At 34.3% G+C, this 18,609-nt stretch overlaps 1 protein-coding gene across 1 annotated transcript; it reads right to left on the minus strand.

The window, feature by feature from the left end:
* Window positions 1-8,588: 8,588 nt before the first annotated feature.
* On the minus strand, window positions 8,589-10,092 carry LOC311092529 (heat shock protein 75 kDa, mitochondrial-like). The gene is made up of 3 exons (XM_084129331.1): window positions 9,735-10,092; window positions 9,568-9,637; window positions 8,589-9,489 (listed from the first exon to the last, which is right to left on the minus strand). Exons 1-3 carry the CDS (start codon window positions 9,922-9,924, stop codon window positions 9,294-9,296), a joined length of 456 nt encoding a protein of 151 aa, XP_083985457.1. The 5' UTR covers window positions 9,925-10,092; the 3' UTR covers window positions 8,589-9,293.
* Between the last annotated feature and the right edge of the window lie 8,517 nt (window positions 10,093-18,609).

Below are 18,609 nucleotides of genomic sequence, written 5' to 3' on the forward strand. Positions count from 1 at the left end.
GGCCTTTTATTGTGGCCAGCCTAAGGCACACCTGTGCAATAATAATGCTGTCTAATCAGCATCATGATATGCCACACCTGTGAGGTAGATGGATTATCTCGGCAAAGGAGAAGTGCTCACTAACACAGATTTAGACAGATTTGTGAACAATATTTGAGAGAAATAGGCTTTTTGTGTACATAGAAAAAGTCTGAGATCTTTGAGTTCAGCTCATGAAAAATGGGGGCAAAAACAAAAGTGTTAACGCAAACACCCCCCCCCCCCCAATTTCATAGTCATTACTTTAGGTCAACTTTGACTTTTAGTATTTTAGGAAGTTATTGCTAGGTAGCAGCTATCTGTGGAGGAGAAGAAACAGGGAATATTAAAAGAAGCGGAGAGAGATAATACACAGTGAGGCAGAGTTAAAGCAGAACTCGGCAACTCTAGTAATTTCTTTGCTGATCTTCACTTTTGTTGTCGCGTGTTTTCTCAAAGAGCTCCCCCTACAGCTGTGGGCCGTATATTTCACAACACAGTCGTAAGAAAAACTCACTTGAGGCACCCTCCTCCCCCTTTCTACCACTGCTCATGTGCATATGTTATTATCGTAGCCGGCCGAGGTGGGTAATACATCATACACAGTATCATATGGCATGTGTTTATGTCGAATTGCTGTAAAACAATGTTTTCTCGCTTCTCGTTCTCGCTTCTCACAAGACTTCCAATTTCTATCTTGCCGGGACTAAATGTTTATCACAGTGCTCAGGATTGTTATTTTTTGGACCAAATAGTTAAATAAAGTTGTTAAGCAAGAAGCCATTGACTTGAGTTGTATAAATTTTGGAATTGTATGTTGTAATGAGGCCACTGTCACCACCGTCAGATTAGTGTCACCACCCTCAGTTCTAAAGTCACCACCGTCAGAGGGAGTTTTATTTGTTTTAAATGAATATGCTTACAATATGTTTCTTCAGTGCTGTTGAGTTATTAAAGTAATGGTATCTTTTAATACAAAAAATATGTTTGTTAAATAAAAAAACATCACTTTTTCTATTTAGGCTTAAAGTAAACGTTGTATGATGTTAGATCTTTTAAAGGAGTACACGTGAAACAGTATAAAACATGAAAAAAAGTGAATATTTAACACTTAACAGCAAATATGTGTACTAAGAATGCCAGATAATGATTTAAAAACTCTAAATACATATTAGACCAAATAAATAAAAAATGATTTGCTTTTTATTGTGTCTGACGGTGTTGACAAAAACAAAGTAATAACTGGAAAAACGGCTATTTTATGAAAAAAATACAAAATGAGGAGGTTGCACCGATATATTGCTGAACAGCCAAGACCTTGGTCAATAATAATATATCTTCAGATTTTGTAATTTTACTAACTTTTTATTTTCAAAATTAAAACCTGTTTTAGCCAAATTCCCAAGAATCAGTGTAATATTGTAAAATATTATTCCAATTTAAAACAGCTGCTTTCTATTTTAATATATTTTAAACTGTTATTTATTCCTGTGATCAAAGCGGAGTCACTGTCACATGATCCTTCAGAAATTATTCTAATATGATGATTGATGCTCAAGAAACATTCATTATTATTTTAAATGTTGAAAACAGTTGTGTACAGTCTTTGATGAATAGAAAGTTCAAAAGAACAGCATTTATCTGAAATCTAAAGCTTTTGTAACATAACACTACCGCTCAAAAGTTTGGGGTTAGTAATAATTTAAAATTTATTTTTGGGGGAAAGAAATAAAATAAATCAATACTTTTATTTATGAAGGATGAGTTAAACTGATCAACAGTTACAGTAAAGACATTTATAATGTTAAAAAAATTATATTTGAAATAAATGCTGTTCTTTTGAACTTTACATTCATCAAAGCATTTTGAAAAAAAAATCTGTACACAACTGTTTTCAACATTGAAAATAATAATGAATATTTATTGAGCATCAATCATCATATTAGAATGATTTCTGAAGGATCATGTGACACTGAAGACTGGAGTAATGATGCTGAAAACTCAACTTTGATCACAGAAATTAATTACTATGTAAAATATTTTAAAATTGAAAACAGCTGTTTTAAATTGGAATAATATTTCACAATATTACAGTTTTTGTTTGTATTTTTAATCAAATAAATGCAGCCTTGGTGAGCAGAAGAGACTTCTCCTAAAAACATTAAAAATCTTACTGACCCCAAACTTTTGAACGGTAATATATATATATATATATATATATATATATATATATATATATATATATATATATATATATATATATGTGTGTGTGTATGTATATATATATATATATATATAAATATAGCTGCGAGCAGCGATGGAGGGCCAAAGCCGGTGGTACCGCCAGCCCGGTGCCTTTAGGTAACTAAAGGCACCGGGGTTGCGGTGCCACCGGCTTGGGCCCGTAATCGCTGCTCGCAGCTATATTTCTGATTACTTTTGTGTGATGAAGATGACTGATAAAGCTTGTATCTAGTATGAGTAACAAATTGCTTTTTCTGTGTCCATATTTGACTAATAATAATGAAAAAAAGTGCACTTCAAATGAACATTTCTTTGACAAATGTTAAATCTTTAATAGTCTTTAATAATAAATATATGTCCACATTAAAAACTTAATACATGCAAGTAATTATGACTGAACACATCCAGCAACTAGAGAATACACATCCATGGCTCGATGCCCTATATATAGGGCAATACAGCCATCTACTGGTTACACAACAGTATTACAGATGATAAATGCTGCATGACTCCGAGGTAAATATTTAGTACTGTAAAATCCCTTAAATATATATATATATATATATATATATATATAATAAATATTTTAAGTCTGCAACTTGTTACTGTATGGGGAGTTCAAAGCAGTTTGTATTGTTAGATTATAATACATTTCCTCTGTCATTTTCCAGGGAGTGGAGTAACTTTTCCATAAACAAAATTCTGATGCTGACACAGAGGATGGAGTGATAGTACCAGAGATCCACTGTCCCTGTCAGACAATAATCTTACTTTGTTCAGACACATCACCTTTGAATGACTGGGATCTTGATCTTCAGACACCTGATTTATTTTATTTTAATATAAACTAGCAAATATTTCAATTTCCTCTAGTCTAGATTAAAACAAACATAGTTTGCAAGTACACAAGAGGTTTCACTTTATTCTTATTAATCTATGCTGATCTTGGATTAGCATACCAACAGCATATGAATGTTGAGGGGATAAGTTCACCCAAAAATACAATTCTCTCTTATTTTACTCACCCTCAATCTGTCCCAGATGCATTTTACTTTCTTTCTACAGATAAACACAAATTAAGATTGTAAGGAAAGTAATCCATCTCTGCGAGTCCTAAAGATGCTTTAAAAACCGCACACAGTGAGCGTGAAGGTAATCCATGCGACCTCAGTGGATGAATCAATGCCTTCTGAAGTCAAACAATAGGCTAGATAAAATAATAATAATGTAAACTGTTTTAACTATTAAAAATATTACGTACATGGGTTACAATCCACTTGTATTATGGACTCACAGAGATGGATTATTTCCTTAAATATCTTTGTCTACGTTTATGTGAAGAAGAAAGTCATATACATCTGGGATGGCATGAAGGAGAGTAAATGATGAGAGAGTTCTCATGTTTTTGGGTGGACTATCCTTGTACTGCTTGTGTCCAGTCACTGCTTTGCTATTGTACTGCAACAGGAACTGCTCAAAGAATCATTGCAACATTTAAATATATATGAATTTTTTAAATGTATTCTGTATTTGTAATTGTGCATTTTGGATAGTAATGTATATCATGAGAATACTGTGCATTACATGTATATTATGCAGTTAATGTTTTGTGGATTCTGGTCTTTCCTGTCACAACATAATTGCATCCAAGACCTTCACTCTGATACTTGTGTATATGCTTTAGTGACAATAAAGAATGTACATTTATTTGAATTCATATTTTCAATTACATTAATTTAACTGGTTGTATAAGTCACGATTGAAACGGTTGATGATTGTTAAAATATATTTAAATTAAATGAAAATGTTAATTAAATGAAATAACTAAATATAATTATCAATTTAAAAAAATGGCAATAAGAACATTCTTTGTGTGACATATGTAATGAAATGCCCTTTGAGGTCTGTATCTGACAGCAGGCCACGACTGTAATTTTCATTTTGTTTAAATTCCTCTTATTTAAGTGATCATTAATTTTGATGGTGTAAACGTATATCATGCTAACAATGAGTAGTGTGATGGCCATGGTTGCCAACCTTGATTGCCTGGTTGAAGTTTGACTTTCTTGACGGCTGAATATATCACACACGTTTGCTAATATTCTCTTCAAATTGTAACAGCTGAACCTAATCAGAGCCTAACATGCAAAATAATCATCAGGAATAAACAAATATTCTCCAAAAACATTGGACACTACAATATTTTAAGTATTAGTTACAGATAGTACTTTAATGTGCAATTACACCTGAATAGACTGAATAGATCTCTTGTGCTCCTAAAAAGCTTCTGCCAACTAAGTAGTAACAGCAGGTAAATACAGATAAAATTAAAAAACAAACATAACTTATCACTAAAATGAAATAGAAAGCTGCGATTACAGACGCTCACATCCACACATAAACACCACTGACGTCTTCACTTCCAGGTCACGAAGCTATCAATCAAAAGCTCAGTAACCAATGAGAACACACTGCTACTAGCCCCGCCCCCACGAGAGAAATGTGTCAGAACGGCGAACGAAAACTCTGGAAGCGCATTTGTAAGTTCAGATCAGCGATTGAAATATGAGAAATAGTTAGCAAAACATGCAGTGTATTAAAAACGAAGTAAAAAAATTTGCCTGCGATTTATTCTTTTTCAGTTTTAGAGATAATTTATTTAGTTTCAATTTATATTTTCATTAGTTTCTTGAAAAGCTACGTTCATTTTTATTGGCACAAGAATAACTCCATAGCTAGCCAGGCCGATAGTCTGCTATCTGATAGAGAGAGATGGGCGCGCACTGCTTGGGGCGCTAAAAGAATCGGCCATAGCTGACTTGATTTGAGCTCGCTGATTGGCTACAGTTTATGTCAAACATTTATATCTTAAATCTGCAATTGGCTAAGCTGCTCCACAGACCCGCCTCTCTGGGGCATTTCTCCAGCGTCCCAGAGCTGATGAGACGTGTAGAAAAGGCAGACATTTTGAATTTCTATCATATTTTTCCACATAAACTGGGTGCATTTAATATCTCAAACACACAAATATTGACAATTTGTATATATTTACTTATTTAATGAGTGGGGCTCATAAACTGTGGTCTGGCTCATGGCGCCCTAGCGCCCTCTATTGGCCAGCAGCCCCTGATACAAAGTATCACAAAGTTTTAGACATCCAAATGAGTCATTCGTTTATAAATTGTCACCTAAGTTTAGTGTATTTATTGCACTAGTTTGCTGGAGCCAGTCTTTCTTTCACATAAAAAAAACCCTTAAAGGTGAGCTCAAGTCATTTATTCCTCATTGAAAAGTTTTGTTTAACATCATGGCTATACTCTCACATTGACTCAAATCAGTGGACTAATTGTTTATATTTGCACAAAATCATGACTGATTAGAACAGAGCATTTCTACAATGGCTTTGGCCCTATTCGGACGGGATTCGTTTTACTATGTACATGTGGATGGAGTAATGTAATTTTAACACGGATAAGATATCTCAGTAAAACTAGCAGAAGTGGGAGGGGTAACTCGATTTGCGCATTACCGTCACCCTCCTGTCAGCAAATGCGTATTACGTTGCTTCCTGATTTACACGTGCACAAACTATATATATATATATATATATATATATATATATATATATATATATATATATATATATATATATATATAGTATATTTTGGATATTGGATTGTATTGTATTGGTAATAGGCACTTACCTAACGCTAAAAGATGTTTTGTGCCTCTAACAAGTGCTTTTGATCTTGATCTGAATTGTATGTTGAAAACACTTGAGTTTTGCCACAGACTTGTCCCAGCGCCTAGAATGCTTTTTCAAGCGTCTCCATACTTGGGGAAAAAAAAGTAATAATTTTAAACAGGAAATGAGGAAATATTTACGTTACGTACATATTTATTCGCACGGGATTAGTATTACCTGGTAGCCTAATTTTTCTGGACCTTTTTACAGAAGGTAAAAGTTGCCGTAATCTTTACTGACATTGTCCATAATGATTACTGAGATGGCACATTCGGACAGGACTAAAATCACTGAGAAGCTCTGTTAATAATTACTTTACCCCACCTCTCCATGTTAAACTAATCCCGTCCGTATAGGGCTTTTGTTGCATGGTTTCACTGACGAAGATTCATGCCATTAGCCGTCATTTAAGTCCAAGACTACAACACAACATAAAAATTATGTTGACATAATTTGTGTGCGGAGGTAGCCTACTACATATGTTGACAGGCAGGTACATGGACAAACATTTTATGGTCCTATGCCTGCCACAGACGATATACATATATACATTCAGACCACTTCCTGTAGTGATTCCTATCAGGATGTGAAGAGACTTTCAACCAGCATGACAAACATTTCGGTACCAAATCACCCTACCTCATGTCTCAAAGCACATTACATTACAATAATAATGAACATAAACAACTTAAAGATCTCTGACCTGTAGCTGACTGCTGTGAACTCATTTCAGCGTTGAATGTTGTTAAACGCATAAATTTGAGTCAGGAACCGCTCAGAGTATAATGTCACAGGTTTCTATCTCTTCCAAATCAAGTTGAGGCCAGTTCTTCCAGCCTTGGGAGGAAAGCCCCTTTATTTTATGTGTGTGTCTGGAATTTATATTGAAATAAATCTTGACATCGTTTAAAATGACACATACATTAGGGCTGGGTGATTTAAATTGCGATATAGAGGGTTTTCACGACGCGTCATCAATCCGGAAGTCGGCCATTTTGGAGGTACTGAACGTAAACAGTGCCAATGAACTGAACGGACTCGCAAATTTGGCTGATTATTGCTTCTGAAAAATGGTAAAGTTTTGGTCTGTACTCATCGGTCGCACCGAGAAAAAACATTTCTAGTTCTATAGACTGCCGAAAGTTAAAGAGAAGAGTGCAAAAAACTGATGAAAGATGGCGTTTGTGGTTGAGAGAGGCACAGCATCAGCCACATGTGTAAATGAAGCGTTAACTATGGCTAAAATTTTGACGTAAAATAGTTAACTATGGGTACATACACACTGTCAATCCGATTATCTTTGTATCCGATTGGAATATGATCTAAAATGATGTCCACACTCCACTGCAACTGTTCAGAACCGATTTGTGTGTCCACGCAGCTCTTTGACAATACGGCAATGATGTTGCGTTGATGGAGAGGTTTGCATTTGCAATATAAATGTTTTCTTATTTAAATTTTTCAATATGGAAATGTATAGCCGCCGCGCTGGACTACTGCGTCTCGAGCTGCAGAACTGTAGGAGGCTGGTAGGTTAGCTACTGTATGCACAACTCTTTTTCATCCGCGCCGGTTTCAAAATAAATAATTTTCTGCTCGTCCGGCACTTTGCAACAACACAGCCTTGTTTCGGCAGCAACTTTCCGTATCATGGTGTGCATCTTGAGACAAAACAATGGCACTGACATATTTTAAGATATGTATGTTTAAGCCTTGTGAAACCAGGGGGAAATGAGCATTATGCATTGGCAAGGATGTTGGTCGATTTTGAGATGAACACAAGGGGGCGCAAAGACTTCTGTAATCTCAAAATGGCCAAACATATAATGTTCAGCAACTAAAGAAGCTTTAAGATGGCATTTAAAACATATTATCTTATCTATGAAAACAAGTCGTGATGCACACCATGATAAGGCATGTTTATAAAAGCTACTTAAATGTCCTAATTAAACTACAGCCTAATCCTGGCTTAGTCTTAGCCTTGTCTGTGAAACCGGGCCTATATGTTTTGAGAACATTTTTAATTGCAATTCAGTTATCAATTGTTTCCTGCAAATCTATGCAATGCACTACATCGCCTTTGGATTAACCTCTAGTCTCATTGGCCATTAGTAGTTGAATATGACAGTGTTGGTTAACCGTAGACGTGTCCGTCTCTCGTCTCTCGTCTCACCTCCATGGCCCTGTCCCAAATGGCACACTCCGGACTTGTGGACTTCCTCAGAGTCCGCACTTTGGTGATGTCATGTAGTGCAGACCTATAGGGCCCTTGGCGCGAGTCCACGAGGGCGCATTGAGAGGTATTTTTGGGACAGACTCGATCGGCACGCCGGAAATAACGGCCTGGTTGTTGTTGGACAGGAGAAATCACATTTTTGCGCTCTGATGTCTTATCTCCATGTCAACTACACATCCTAATTTTACAGTTCTATATTTTGATATTGTGCATATCACCTGGGCATTAAATAGATATATCATGCTTATTTAAATGATGTATACAGTTGTACATAATAATAGGCTACATAATGTTCCATTAGAACTAAGATTACAATTTTAAAACATAATTTAAACATAATTTTTTCAATTTACAGGTGTCAATATTCATACTATGTTTACATATGACTCAGTAAAGCCCTGACATTCGGTACTATTTATTTAATGAATCATAACACGATCGTATTATTAAACACGCTATTATTATGTTTGAGACATCAACCACTGGTCGATGACCATAATGTTTGTATAAACTGTAGGTAACAACTGGTAAAATGTACATTTAGGTCATAAAAACCGTAATATTTTCTTCTCAGCCATGTCAACAATTATCCGTGAGTGAAATCTCCTCCCATCTGTTGTCTGATTGGCCTTTCGCAAGGATTCCTGGGTAGTTAAAGTGCGTGGAGCCTGCTTCTATGCGGGCTTCGCGGAAGACCGCTTCAAGGGTACAAAAGGGGCGCTGCTGAGCACACTTCAGAGCGGTAAAATGCTGAATGGGACGGCCTACGGACTCGTAGACTCAGCGAGCACGCGCAATTCAAGTCCACGAGACCGAAAGTCCGCATGAAGTGCGCCATTTGGGACAGGGCCCATGTCTTTCTGCTTCATGGCCTCGAAGTACGGCGAGTGTTCGGCCAGGTGGCGGTTGGGTGCGCACAGATAGTAAATGTTCCTCGTTCCCGCCTTCATCCGAGAGGCGTAATCCATCAGACTGGTCTGCTGTCCCGTGGGAAGCGCTGACGACTCGAAGCGCAACAGCTTGGCACATAAATCATCCATTTACAAACAATCAGAGAGGGACGGGTAGATTATGAAGGGTAATGGAGGCGTCCCGCACCTTGACGCTCTGCTCCGCTGTGGTCACGATGCCCTCGCGCATAAACAGCCCGTAGTCGTCAAAGAAGCGAGCGTATTTCTCTGGATCCTTCTTGCTCTGGTCCAACAGAAACCGATTGACACGCTGCTGCAAAACATCCCGCAGTTTCCTGAAAGAATACAGGTTGTTACTCTTGTTATTTGCTCAATACTGAAGGCATAACACCATTTTTCTGGTGGGTCTGTACCTGATCAGGGCGCTCTCCTGTAGAAGCTCTCTGCTGAGGTTTAGAGGAATATCTTCACTGTCCACAACACCTGCAAACGCAATCACAAGACAAAACTTGAGTGGGTTCAAATGTGTTTATCTGGCATTTAAATGAGTTTCATGCAGATATACGGATGCTCATCCGACCTCGTAGGAAGCGCAGCCACTTGGGAAGGATGTCTGTGGCTTTGGTTTGGATCAGAATCTTCCTGCTGTACAGAGCCACACTGGATCCCATCTCACGACTTACGTCAAACATGGACGGTTTCTGCTCACACACACACACACACACACACACGTTCGGTAATGCAGTCATCAAAACAATACAAAGAATCATTAGGATTTATTACATCTTCATTAGCGCTTCATATAGCGCTTTTAACAATGCTTTTAACGTGTTCATGGCTGATACCAAGTAAATATTTCATACCAAGTAAACAGACATGAAATATTCATTTGGATTCATTATTTTATCTTGTAAGAAGAAAGAAGAGTGATTTGTGAGATACACCACTGAATAAATAAAGTGTATAACTGAAACAAATTATATAATATTAAAGCTGTTCATGTGTTTTCATTTGTATACAAATGAAATGCACATAATTGCATAAGGCATATGTCATTAAATAATGCATGAGTTACAATTTTGTCCTTAAATGATGTAACAGGCTAAGTAAATAAATATTAATAACCTTTTTAATAATATGTATAATGAAATTTTTAATTATGTAGGATACTGTAATTAAAGTTTACTTAAATTAATTTAATTGCATTTTATTAAAATATGTACAAATTAGTGTTTGAATGCATATTTTAAGGCATATTTTATTTGTTACATTATTTAACTGGCTAATTAATTTTAAAATTAGTACAATTATTTGTAAGTAATTTTATATGTATAATGTAATTTTTAAATATGTAAATATTAGATTTTTTATTTTATATTTTTATTTAAGTTTATTATTTAATTTAAGTTTAAATGAATTTAGTTGCACGTGAATATGCACAAATTAGTTCTTTAAATACATATTTCAGTATTCAATTCAATTATATGAGAGAGAGAGAGAGAGGGAGGTCAGGACTCAGTTGAACAAAGAAAAAATGTGATCTGATGGTGTTGGTTATATTATGACAATCATCATTTGAACTTGATCACTGAACTCATTAAGATCCTTACCAGGTCGAGATTGCTGTTACTGAAGCTTCGAGTAATGAAGTGGTTCAGTGCTTCACCCAAGCTTCATTTGCCCATCACTAGTTTAGTGTTTTAGATCACAATATTAATTTAGATTAAAAAGTTTGTCGAGACAAACTTTAAGTTGGCTTGAGAAAGCTGGATCAGAAAGTTGATGACCACAACATGATGATTACGTCAAAACCTAACCAACACCATCAGATCACCTTTTCTCTTTGTTCATCTGGCTGTCATAACTCAGTTACAGCAACCAAACAAATTCTAAAGTTATAAATGTAAGGGTCAAGAGCCCAACTAAAGCAAATACTGATCACCATAATGGTGACTTACAATTTAGATTTTTTTTTTTTTCTCCTTCAGTGATTCTGCTTGTTAGCATCAGGTGTCTTCAATAATGCTCAGTCATCACTCTATTAATCACTTAATTATCTCATTCACTTTAACACTGCTTCGGTGTTACTTATAACACTCTTGAGTGTGGAGTCAATAAACCCCCAGGAGAGTTCATTTAAAACTAGAGTTTTTGCTGTGCAAATGTAAAATTTTATTTCATGATACATCACAATGAAAAATAATTAGTGTTTGCAAGGAAGGCATGACTATTACCTGTACCTGAACAAAAACAATAGAGCCATATTGTCATGGTAGCCTACGCTGTAAAGAAGCGTACAACGCAGGAGATGAGAAACCAAAATTGTCTTTATTAATGGATGTACATTAAAAGTATATTGTTGCAAAAGTATTTTCAACTTCTTTTTACTTCTAAGCAAAGCACGAAAAAGAACTTCGCCATGAGTTTATCGGGCCATTTAATCACGTTATGTCTCTTAACACGTGTACGAGTGCAAGCACGAGCTGGCTGCAGTTCATTTAACGGCCACCGTTGTCGCTAATAACAAGGGTTTCTGAGTTCTGCATAAATCCCCTTTAAAAGAACCATTTATTTTACTTGGTATGAAGAACATTTTAATAATCTAATGAAACTTTTTTCACTATAAAGAACCTTTTGTGGAACGGAAAGGTTTCATGGAACCTAAAAGGTTCTTCTTGGAACCATCAATGCCAATAACATTTTTTTACAATTATTTTTAAGCGTAGCAACCACTCAGGTCACCATAGGCTACAGAGACCCTAAACCTAAAGGGACATGATGGTGGGAAAATTTGGCATGGGAGAAAAAAATCTTTCAATACTTTTGCGTTCTCTTTTAAAAGTGTTGCATTCCCGTGAGAAACTTTGCGTTGTTTTGCGAGCAAAATATATTTTTTCCTCCCATCTCATTTTTTTCCATTTAGGGCTCTGTAGACTTTCATCACATGTACAGTAACTCTAGTTTATAACTGTGCAGCATCACAAGTTACATTACAGACCCCGTAATGGAAGCATGGAGATAAAAAAGGAAGGAAAATGTTCCCCAGATACACTTTATGTTCTCTCTCATAACTATTGTGTTCCACTAAGAAACTTTGCGTTCGCTCGCAAAAGCACTGACATATAGTTTTTCCTCCCATCTCCTATTTTTTATCATCACCATCTACCTTTAGGGGCACTGTATTAACAAATCAATGAAAATGATATATGAATGAGGGATGTATATTCAGCACACACCACATATTTAGTAGGCTATTTTTCATAGATATGTGGCAGAAAGCACACGACAAACAAGATTATAATATACACAGTCTTTAATAACAAACTCAAGAAGAACCGTCACATTCACGTTTGACACAAACAATAACAGAAAAGCAAGTATAAATACACAGTAAATGAAGACACTAAACAGGAACAGCTGGACACGGATTAACTATTAGAAACAATAGTGACTAATTAGAACTAATACAGACATGACAGAAACAACTAAACAGAACATGATTGTGACATTATTGATAATAATGAGATTAATAAACAGTTGAGGCCCTAATCCGCTGTCCGTGCAGGTGGGGCTTGAAAATATATTCATAAAATTTCTTATGGGACATATTTTTTAGAATCCTCAGAATCTAAAAGATATTTGATGATTTGTTCAAATATGGACTACCAAAGACATTACGTGAGCTTAGAATTATAAGGTTCTATCTCCGTTTAGGGTAGTTCTGAGATATTGAGCATCAAAGTTTTTACATCCCAGCTGGCAAAACTGTTATGTAGTATAACCTACTATTATAGCTCAACAAGACCATCACCCTACAGGTACTTTGAGGATAGAATATCAAAATCCTGGCAAATTTGGAAATGGGATTTTTTAAGATGGCCCAAATGGAGATAGAACCTTATAATTCTGAGAGCTCTGATTCTGTTTGGAATTATAAGGTTCTGTCTCCACTTTTACAAATAAAACCCCACATTTCAGAGAATAAATGTATATAACCATTGAAAGAAAGAAAGATGGATGGATGGATTAGTTAGAAAGAAAGATAGATTAGTTAGAAAGAAAGAAAGATGGATAAGTTAGAAAGAAAGAAAGAAAGAAAGAAAGAAAGAAAGAAAGAAAGAAAGAAAGATGGATTAGTTAGAAAGAAAGATAGATTAGTTAGGAAGAAAGAAAGATGGATTAGTTAGAAAGAAAGAAAGATGGATTAGTTAGAAAGAAAGAAAGATGGATTAGTTAAAAAGAAAGAAAGAAAGATAGATGGATTAGTTAGAAAGAAAGATAGATTAGTTAGGAAGAAAGAAAGATGGATTAGTAAGAAAGAAAGAAAGAAAGAAAGATGGATTAGTTAGAAAGAAAGATAGATTAGTAAGAAAGAAAGATGGATTAGTTAGAAAGAAAGAAAGAAAGAAAGATGGATTAGTTAGAAAGAAAGAAAGAAAGATGGATTAGTTAGAAAGAAAGAAGGAGAGATGGATTAGTTAGAAAGAAAGAAAGAAAGAAAGAAGATGGATTAGTTAGAAAGAAAGAAAGATGGAATATTAAGTATAGATATATAGATAGATAAAGTTTGAAGATAGATAGATAGATAGATAGATAGATAGATAGATAGATAGATAGATAGATAGATAGATAGATAGATAGAAAGAAAGAAAGAAAGAAAGAAAGAAAGATGGATTAGTTAGAAAGAAAGATAGATTAGTAAGAAAGAAAGAAAGAAAGAAAGATGGATTAGTTAGAAAGAAAGAAAGATGGAATAGTTATTAAGGATAGATATATAGATAGATAAAGTTTGAAGATAGATAGAAACAGTTTGAAGATAGATAGAAACAGTTTGAAGATAGATAGATAGATAGATAGATAGATAGATAGATAGATAGATAGATAGATAGATAGATAGATAGATAGATTAGTAAGAGAGAAAGAAAGAACGATTGATTCATTATAAAAAAAAGATAGAAAGATGGAAATGCCATCTTTTGCTGGCTTCAAATGTCCAGGCTAATGTCCAGCCCTTAGCTCTGTGTCCAGGCTACAGAGCTAAGAGGTGGGTTTTGATTGGTCCGTCCATGTTCATTCAGGGTTTTGATTGGATATTGAATCTACTGGAGATAGAACCTTATAATCCCAACTCGGTTTATGTTTTGTGAGATGGAACCTTTTTATTTTATTAATAACTAGTAACAAAATATTTTTTTTACAAAAATAACACCACACAGGCATTAATAAACACCTAATGGATCAGATTATGTCAAAAACTCAATTTCGACCAAAAGTGGAGATAGAACCTTATAATTCTAAACTCACGATTAGTCTCATTACAATTTGCCATTTAAATTTTTTTTTTAAATTTCAGAAATAAAATAAAGTTCAGAAATAGTAGGCTTAAATAAGCACTTGCTTCATTGTAAATACAGATTATCAGCAAGGAGTCTTTGACTTGATCCCAAATATACTGAATTTAAACAATCAAGAGTTTTCCAATTAAAAGTAGCGAGCGCCACCATGTGGCAAGAATAGAAACAGCACAATGTTCATTTGGGTTTTATCAAATAGAAGATAATTTAATCTTAATTGGGGATTTTACCATCACATGTAAGTATTATAGCACACCTGCATGCATAATATGCATAATAAAAACAGTTCATGCAATTTACATGCTCAAGTAATGAGTAAACTTAATTAAGATCATGAACTTACATTGTAAGTAGCCTATAGCATTGAGGACATTTATTATACAAATATTAGTTTTTAATTGAATCACCTACACAGAATATTTTACATATATTTCCTTTGGACTCATTTATTGAATAAAACTGTGTCAACTATGATAAGACTGTGAAATGACCATCTTGTTGCATTGTTCTTGTTTCAACCTGTTTTTGTATTATCATCAATTTCAGATTAACCCACCCCTAAACTTCAAAAGTCAAAATTAAAAACCTCTTTCCATGTCATATGGCTTTTCATCTAACTGAGAAAATCTTGGCCAGAATCTGCTGTGCTGAAATTGTGCTATTTTGTAAATGATTATCTTGTTGCATTGCATCATCAGTTTTAGAAGTCAAACTTAAAGGGCAGTTTCCCGGACAGGGTTTAAATTAAGCCAGGAGTAGGCCTTAATCTAGAATAGTTAATCGTGTCTTAAAAAATGGCTTTCTGTAACACAGATTAAGTACGGATTAGTTACATCTGGACTATGGAGTCCTGGACTAAAATAAACCAGATTAATTTAAAACCAACTGTGCTAATCTGAATTAGCATGATAGAGGTTGCCTATAAAACATGGAATGAACCAAGAAAAGTTTAAAATTGCATGGAACTGAGAAGCAAATCCAAGGAAACAATGGAATCAGAAAAAGACTGCAATCCAAAAAATTTTTACTAAACAAGAGAAAATTATTTTAAGCAAGCTAAATAAACTGCACACACCAGCTATGGAATAAAAGAAAAGAAATGCTGGAAGTCTGTTTGTAATATATATATATATATACACACACAACCGTTCAAAAGTTTGGGGTCAGTAAGATTTTTAATGTTTTTAAAAGAAGTATCTTCTGCTCACCAAGGCTGCATTTATTTGATAAAAAAAAAAAAAAAAAAAAAAAAACAGTAATATTGTGAAATATTATGACCATTTAAAATGACTTTTCTATTTTAATATATTTTAAACTGTAATTTATTCCTGTGATCAAAGCTGAATTTTCAGCATCATTTCTCCAGTCTTCAGTGTTGAAAACAGTTGTGTACAAATTTTCAAAATTATAAAAAAAAATAAAATAAATGAATAGAAAGTTAAAAAAAACAGCATTTATTTAAAATAGAATATTTTCTAACATTATAAATGTCTTTACTGTAACTTAAACTCATCCTTGATGAATAAAAGTATTGATTTATTTTATTTCTTTCCCCCAAAAATAAAATTAAAATTCTTACTGACCCCAAACTTTTGAACGGTAGTGTTTAATGTTACAAAAGTTTTAGATTTCAGATAAATGCTGTTCTTTTGAACTTTCTATTCATCAAAGAATTTTGAAAAAAATTTGTACACAACTGTTTTCAACATTGATAATAATAATGAATGTTTCTTGAGCATCAAATCATCATATCAGAATGATTTCTGAAGGATCATGTGACACTGAAGACTGGAGTAATGATGTTGAAAATTCAGCTTTGATCACAGGAATAAATTACACTTTACTGTATATTCACATAGAAAACAGCTGATTTAAATTGGAATAATATTTCACAATATTACTGTTTTTGTTTGTATTTTTAATCAAATAAATGCAGCCTTGGTGAGCAGAAGAGACTTCTTTTAAAAACATTAAAAATCTTACTGACCCCAAACTTTTGAACTGTATATGTGTATATATATATGTGTGTGTGTGTGTGTGTGTGTGTGTGTGTGTGTGTGTGTGTGTTGTGTATCCAAGTAATACACGTGTCCACTTTGAAACACAGTGTTAATCTGAAGTTAAACCTGCCTCCTGTAGGTTTAATTTAAGCCTTGATTTAGTCCTGGAGTAACTCTAGTCTTCCTCCAGGAAATCAGTTTATTAAACTCTGGACTAAACTAAATCTAGGACTATTTAAAGCCTTGACCGAGAAAGCAGATTTCTGTTAATCTGGTTTAAAGGGCAATTTTAGTCTAGGATTAGGCTTAATCTCTGTTCGGGAAACCGCCCCAAAGGCATGTTGGTCAGATGGCTTTTCAGCTAATTGAGAAGTTCCTGGCCAGGATAAGCTGTAAATAGAATTTATGACTTCATTATGATGAATTTGAATGTGAAACCATAACAATTAATACAGAAATTGTTGCTCTCAGGTTTATACATCAAATGCTTAATATTACTATCGCACTGAATCATTTAACATATTTCCAAATAAGTCATTTCTAAGGATGTTAATTATTATCTCATTAGAAATCATCACAGATGATCAATGGTTCAGTGGAGATTTGACACCAATCAGGACTAATGGATAAAGTTTCTCTTTAAAAGACTGGCCAGATGTGTGACCACTGCTAAATCCCAATCAGTTTACTTCATCACATGCACTTCATAGTAAAATACACCCTGGGGAACATCCATCAGTCGTCACCATTAAGATCATTTTCATCAAATTTGTAATTTTGCCTCCATATTTACCTTCTTATGGTGCTGTGTTGTCATTTATCACTTCTTCCTCGTCTTCAGGCCCAGTGAGACATGAATTAGCTTAATCGGCATCCAGAGTCACATTCACTGTTGAAATAAACTGCTTCACAAATGGGTAAATAATAAAACAATAATAATCTATTTTTAATAGTATCTTACCAGAATCCTGCAACTTTACAGCATTATATCTACTTTAAAGTCTGTTGCATTAAGGTAACATAATGTGATGTAATACTAGACCTTTACTACTGTAATACAATTTAATTTGACATAAACTACACAATATCACATCATATGGTAACTAACTTTTATCAATTACCTTTATTTTAATACAATTCTTGACACCCCAACAAGGACATCACTAATTTTCGAACCCTGGATACAGCACTACTTGTGTTGATTTTATTTGTCCAGCTTTTCTTTACAGCAAAATCCCCAGAGTTAAATTAGCTCTGCTCAGAAAACATTAATGTCCCTCTCTACATAGAGTTAAAATAACTCTGAATCAGAGTTAAAGTTAATGAGATACTTAAGTGATTCATTAAGTGATGCATTAAGTGATGACTGAGCTTTAGTGATGAACACCTGCTGTTAACAAGCAGAATCACTGAAGGAAAGAGAAACAACAAGAACAGAAATAAGAGAAACACAAGAACTACAACTGACTTTGGCCACAGCCTGAAATGAAATGAAATGAAATGAAGAAAAAATACATGAAATCTCTCAAGTTCTCAGCAGAGGAGGATTAAACAACTCCACAAACAGCATTACCAGCTTCACTTATTACTAACCAGATTGACTTTATTTGTGTTATACATCTACAGAAGGTCTTATTGAGAATTAACAGAGGTTTAGATGTTGAAGATTTATTGAAAATGTTTGATTACCATTATGGTGATCAGTGTTTCCTTTCGTTGGGCAGTTTGACTCGACTTTTTTTGTGAGTTTGTGGTTTTTGTAACAGTTTTTACCAAAAGACATAATTTGTTGTAAAGAAAGCCAGAAACGTGATATAGTTATATAGTATAACAACAAAAAAGTAGAATAATGCATTTATCTCATCACTGTCCAAAAGTGGTTAATTGATGTTAATAGATTATATTCACTAACAATACTCTCTTGCCACAGATAGGACATTCTGAATTTTGATTTTTTTTAAATCCATTACGGGGATTTTTTTTTTTTTTTTTTTTTAAAGACACAGACATCAGGAATCAGCATATGAATCTCAACAATGGTGACATACTTCATGCCGCAATAGTATAAAACTCATGGCTCCCAGGATGCATTGCAGCATGA

The sequence above is a fragment of the Abramis brama genome, assembly GCF_963993115.1.
Source record: "Abramis brama genome assembly, chromosome: 1".
Taxonomy (NCBI): domain Eukaryota; kingdom Metazoa; phylum Chordata; class Actinopteri; order Cypriniformes; family Leuciscidae; genus Abramis; species Abramis brama.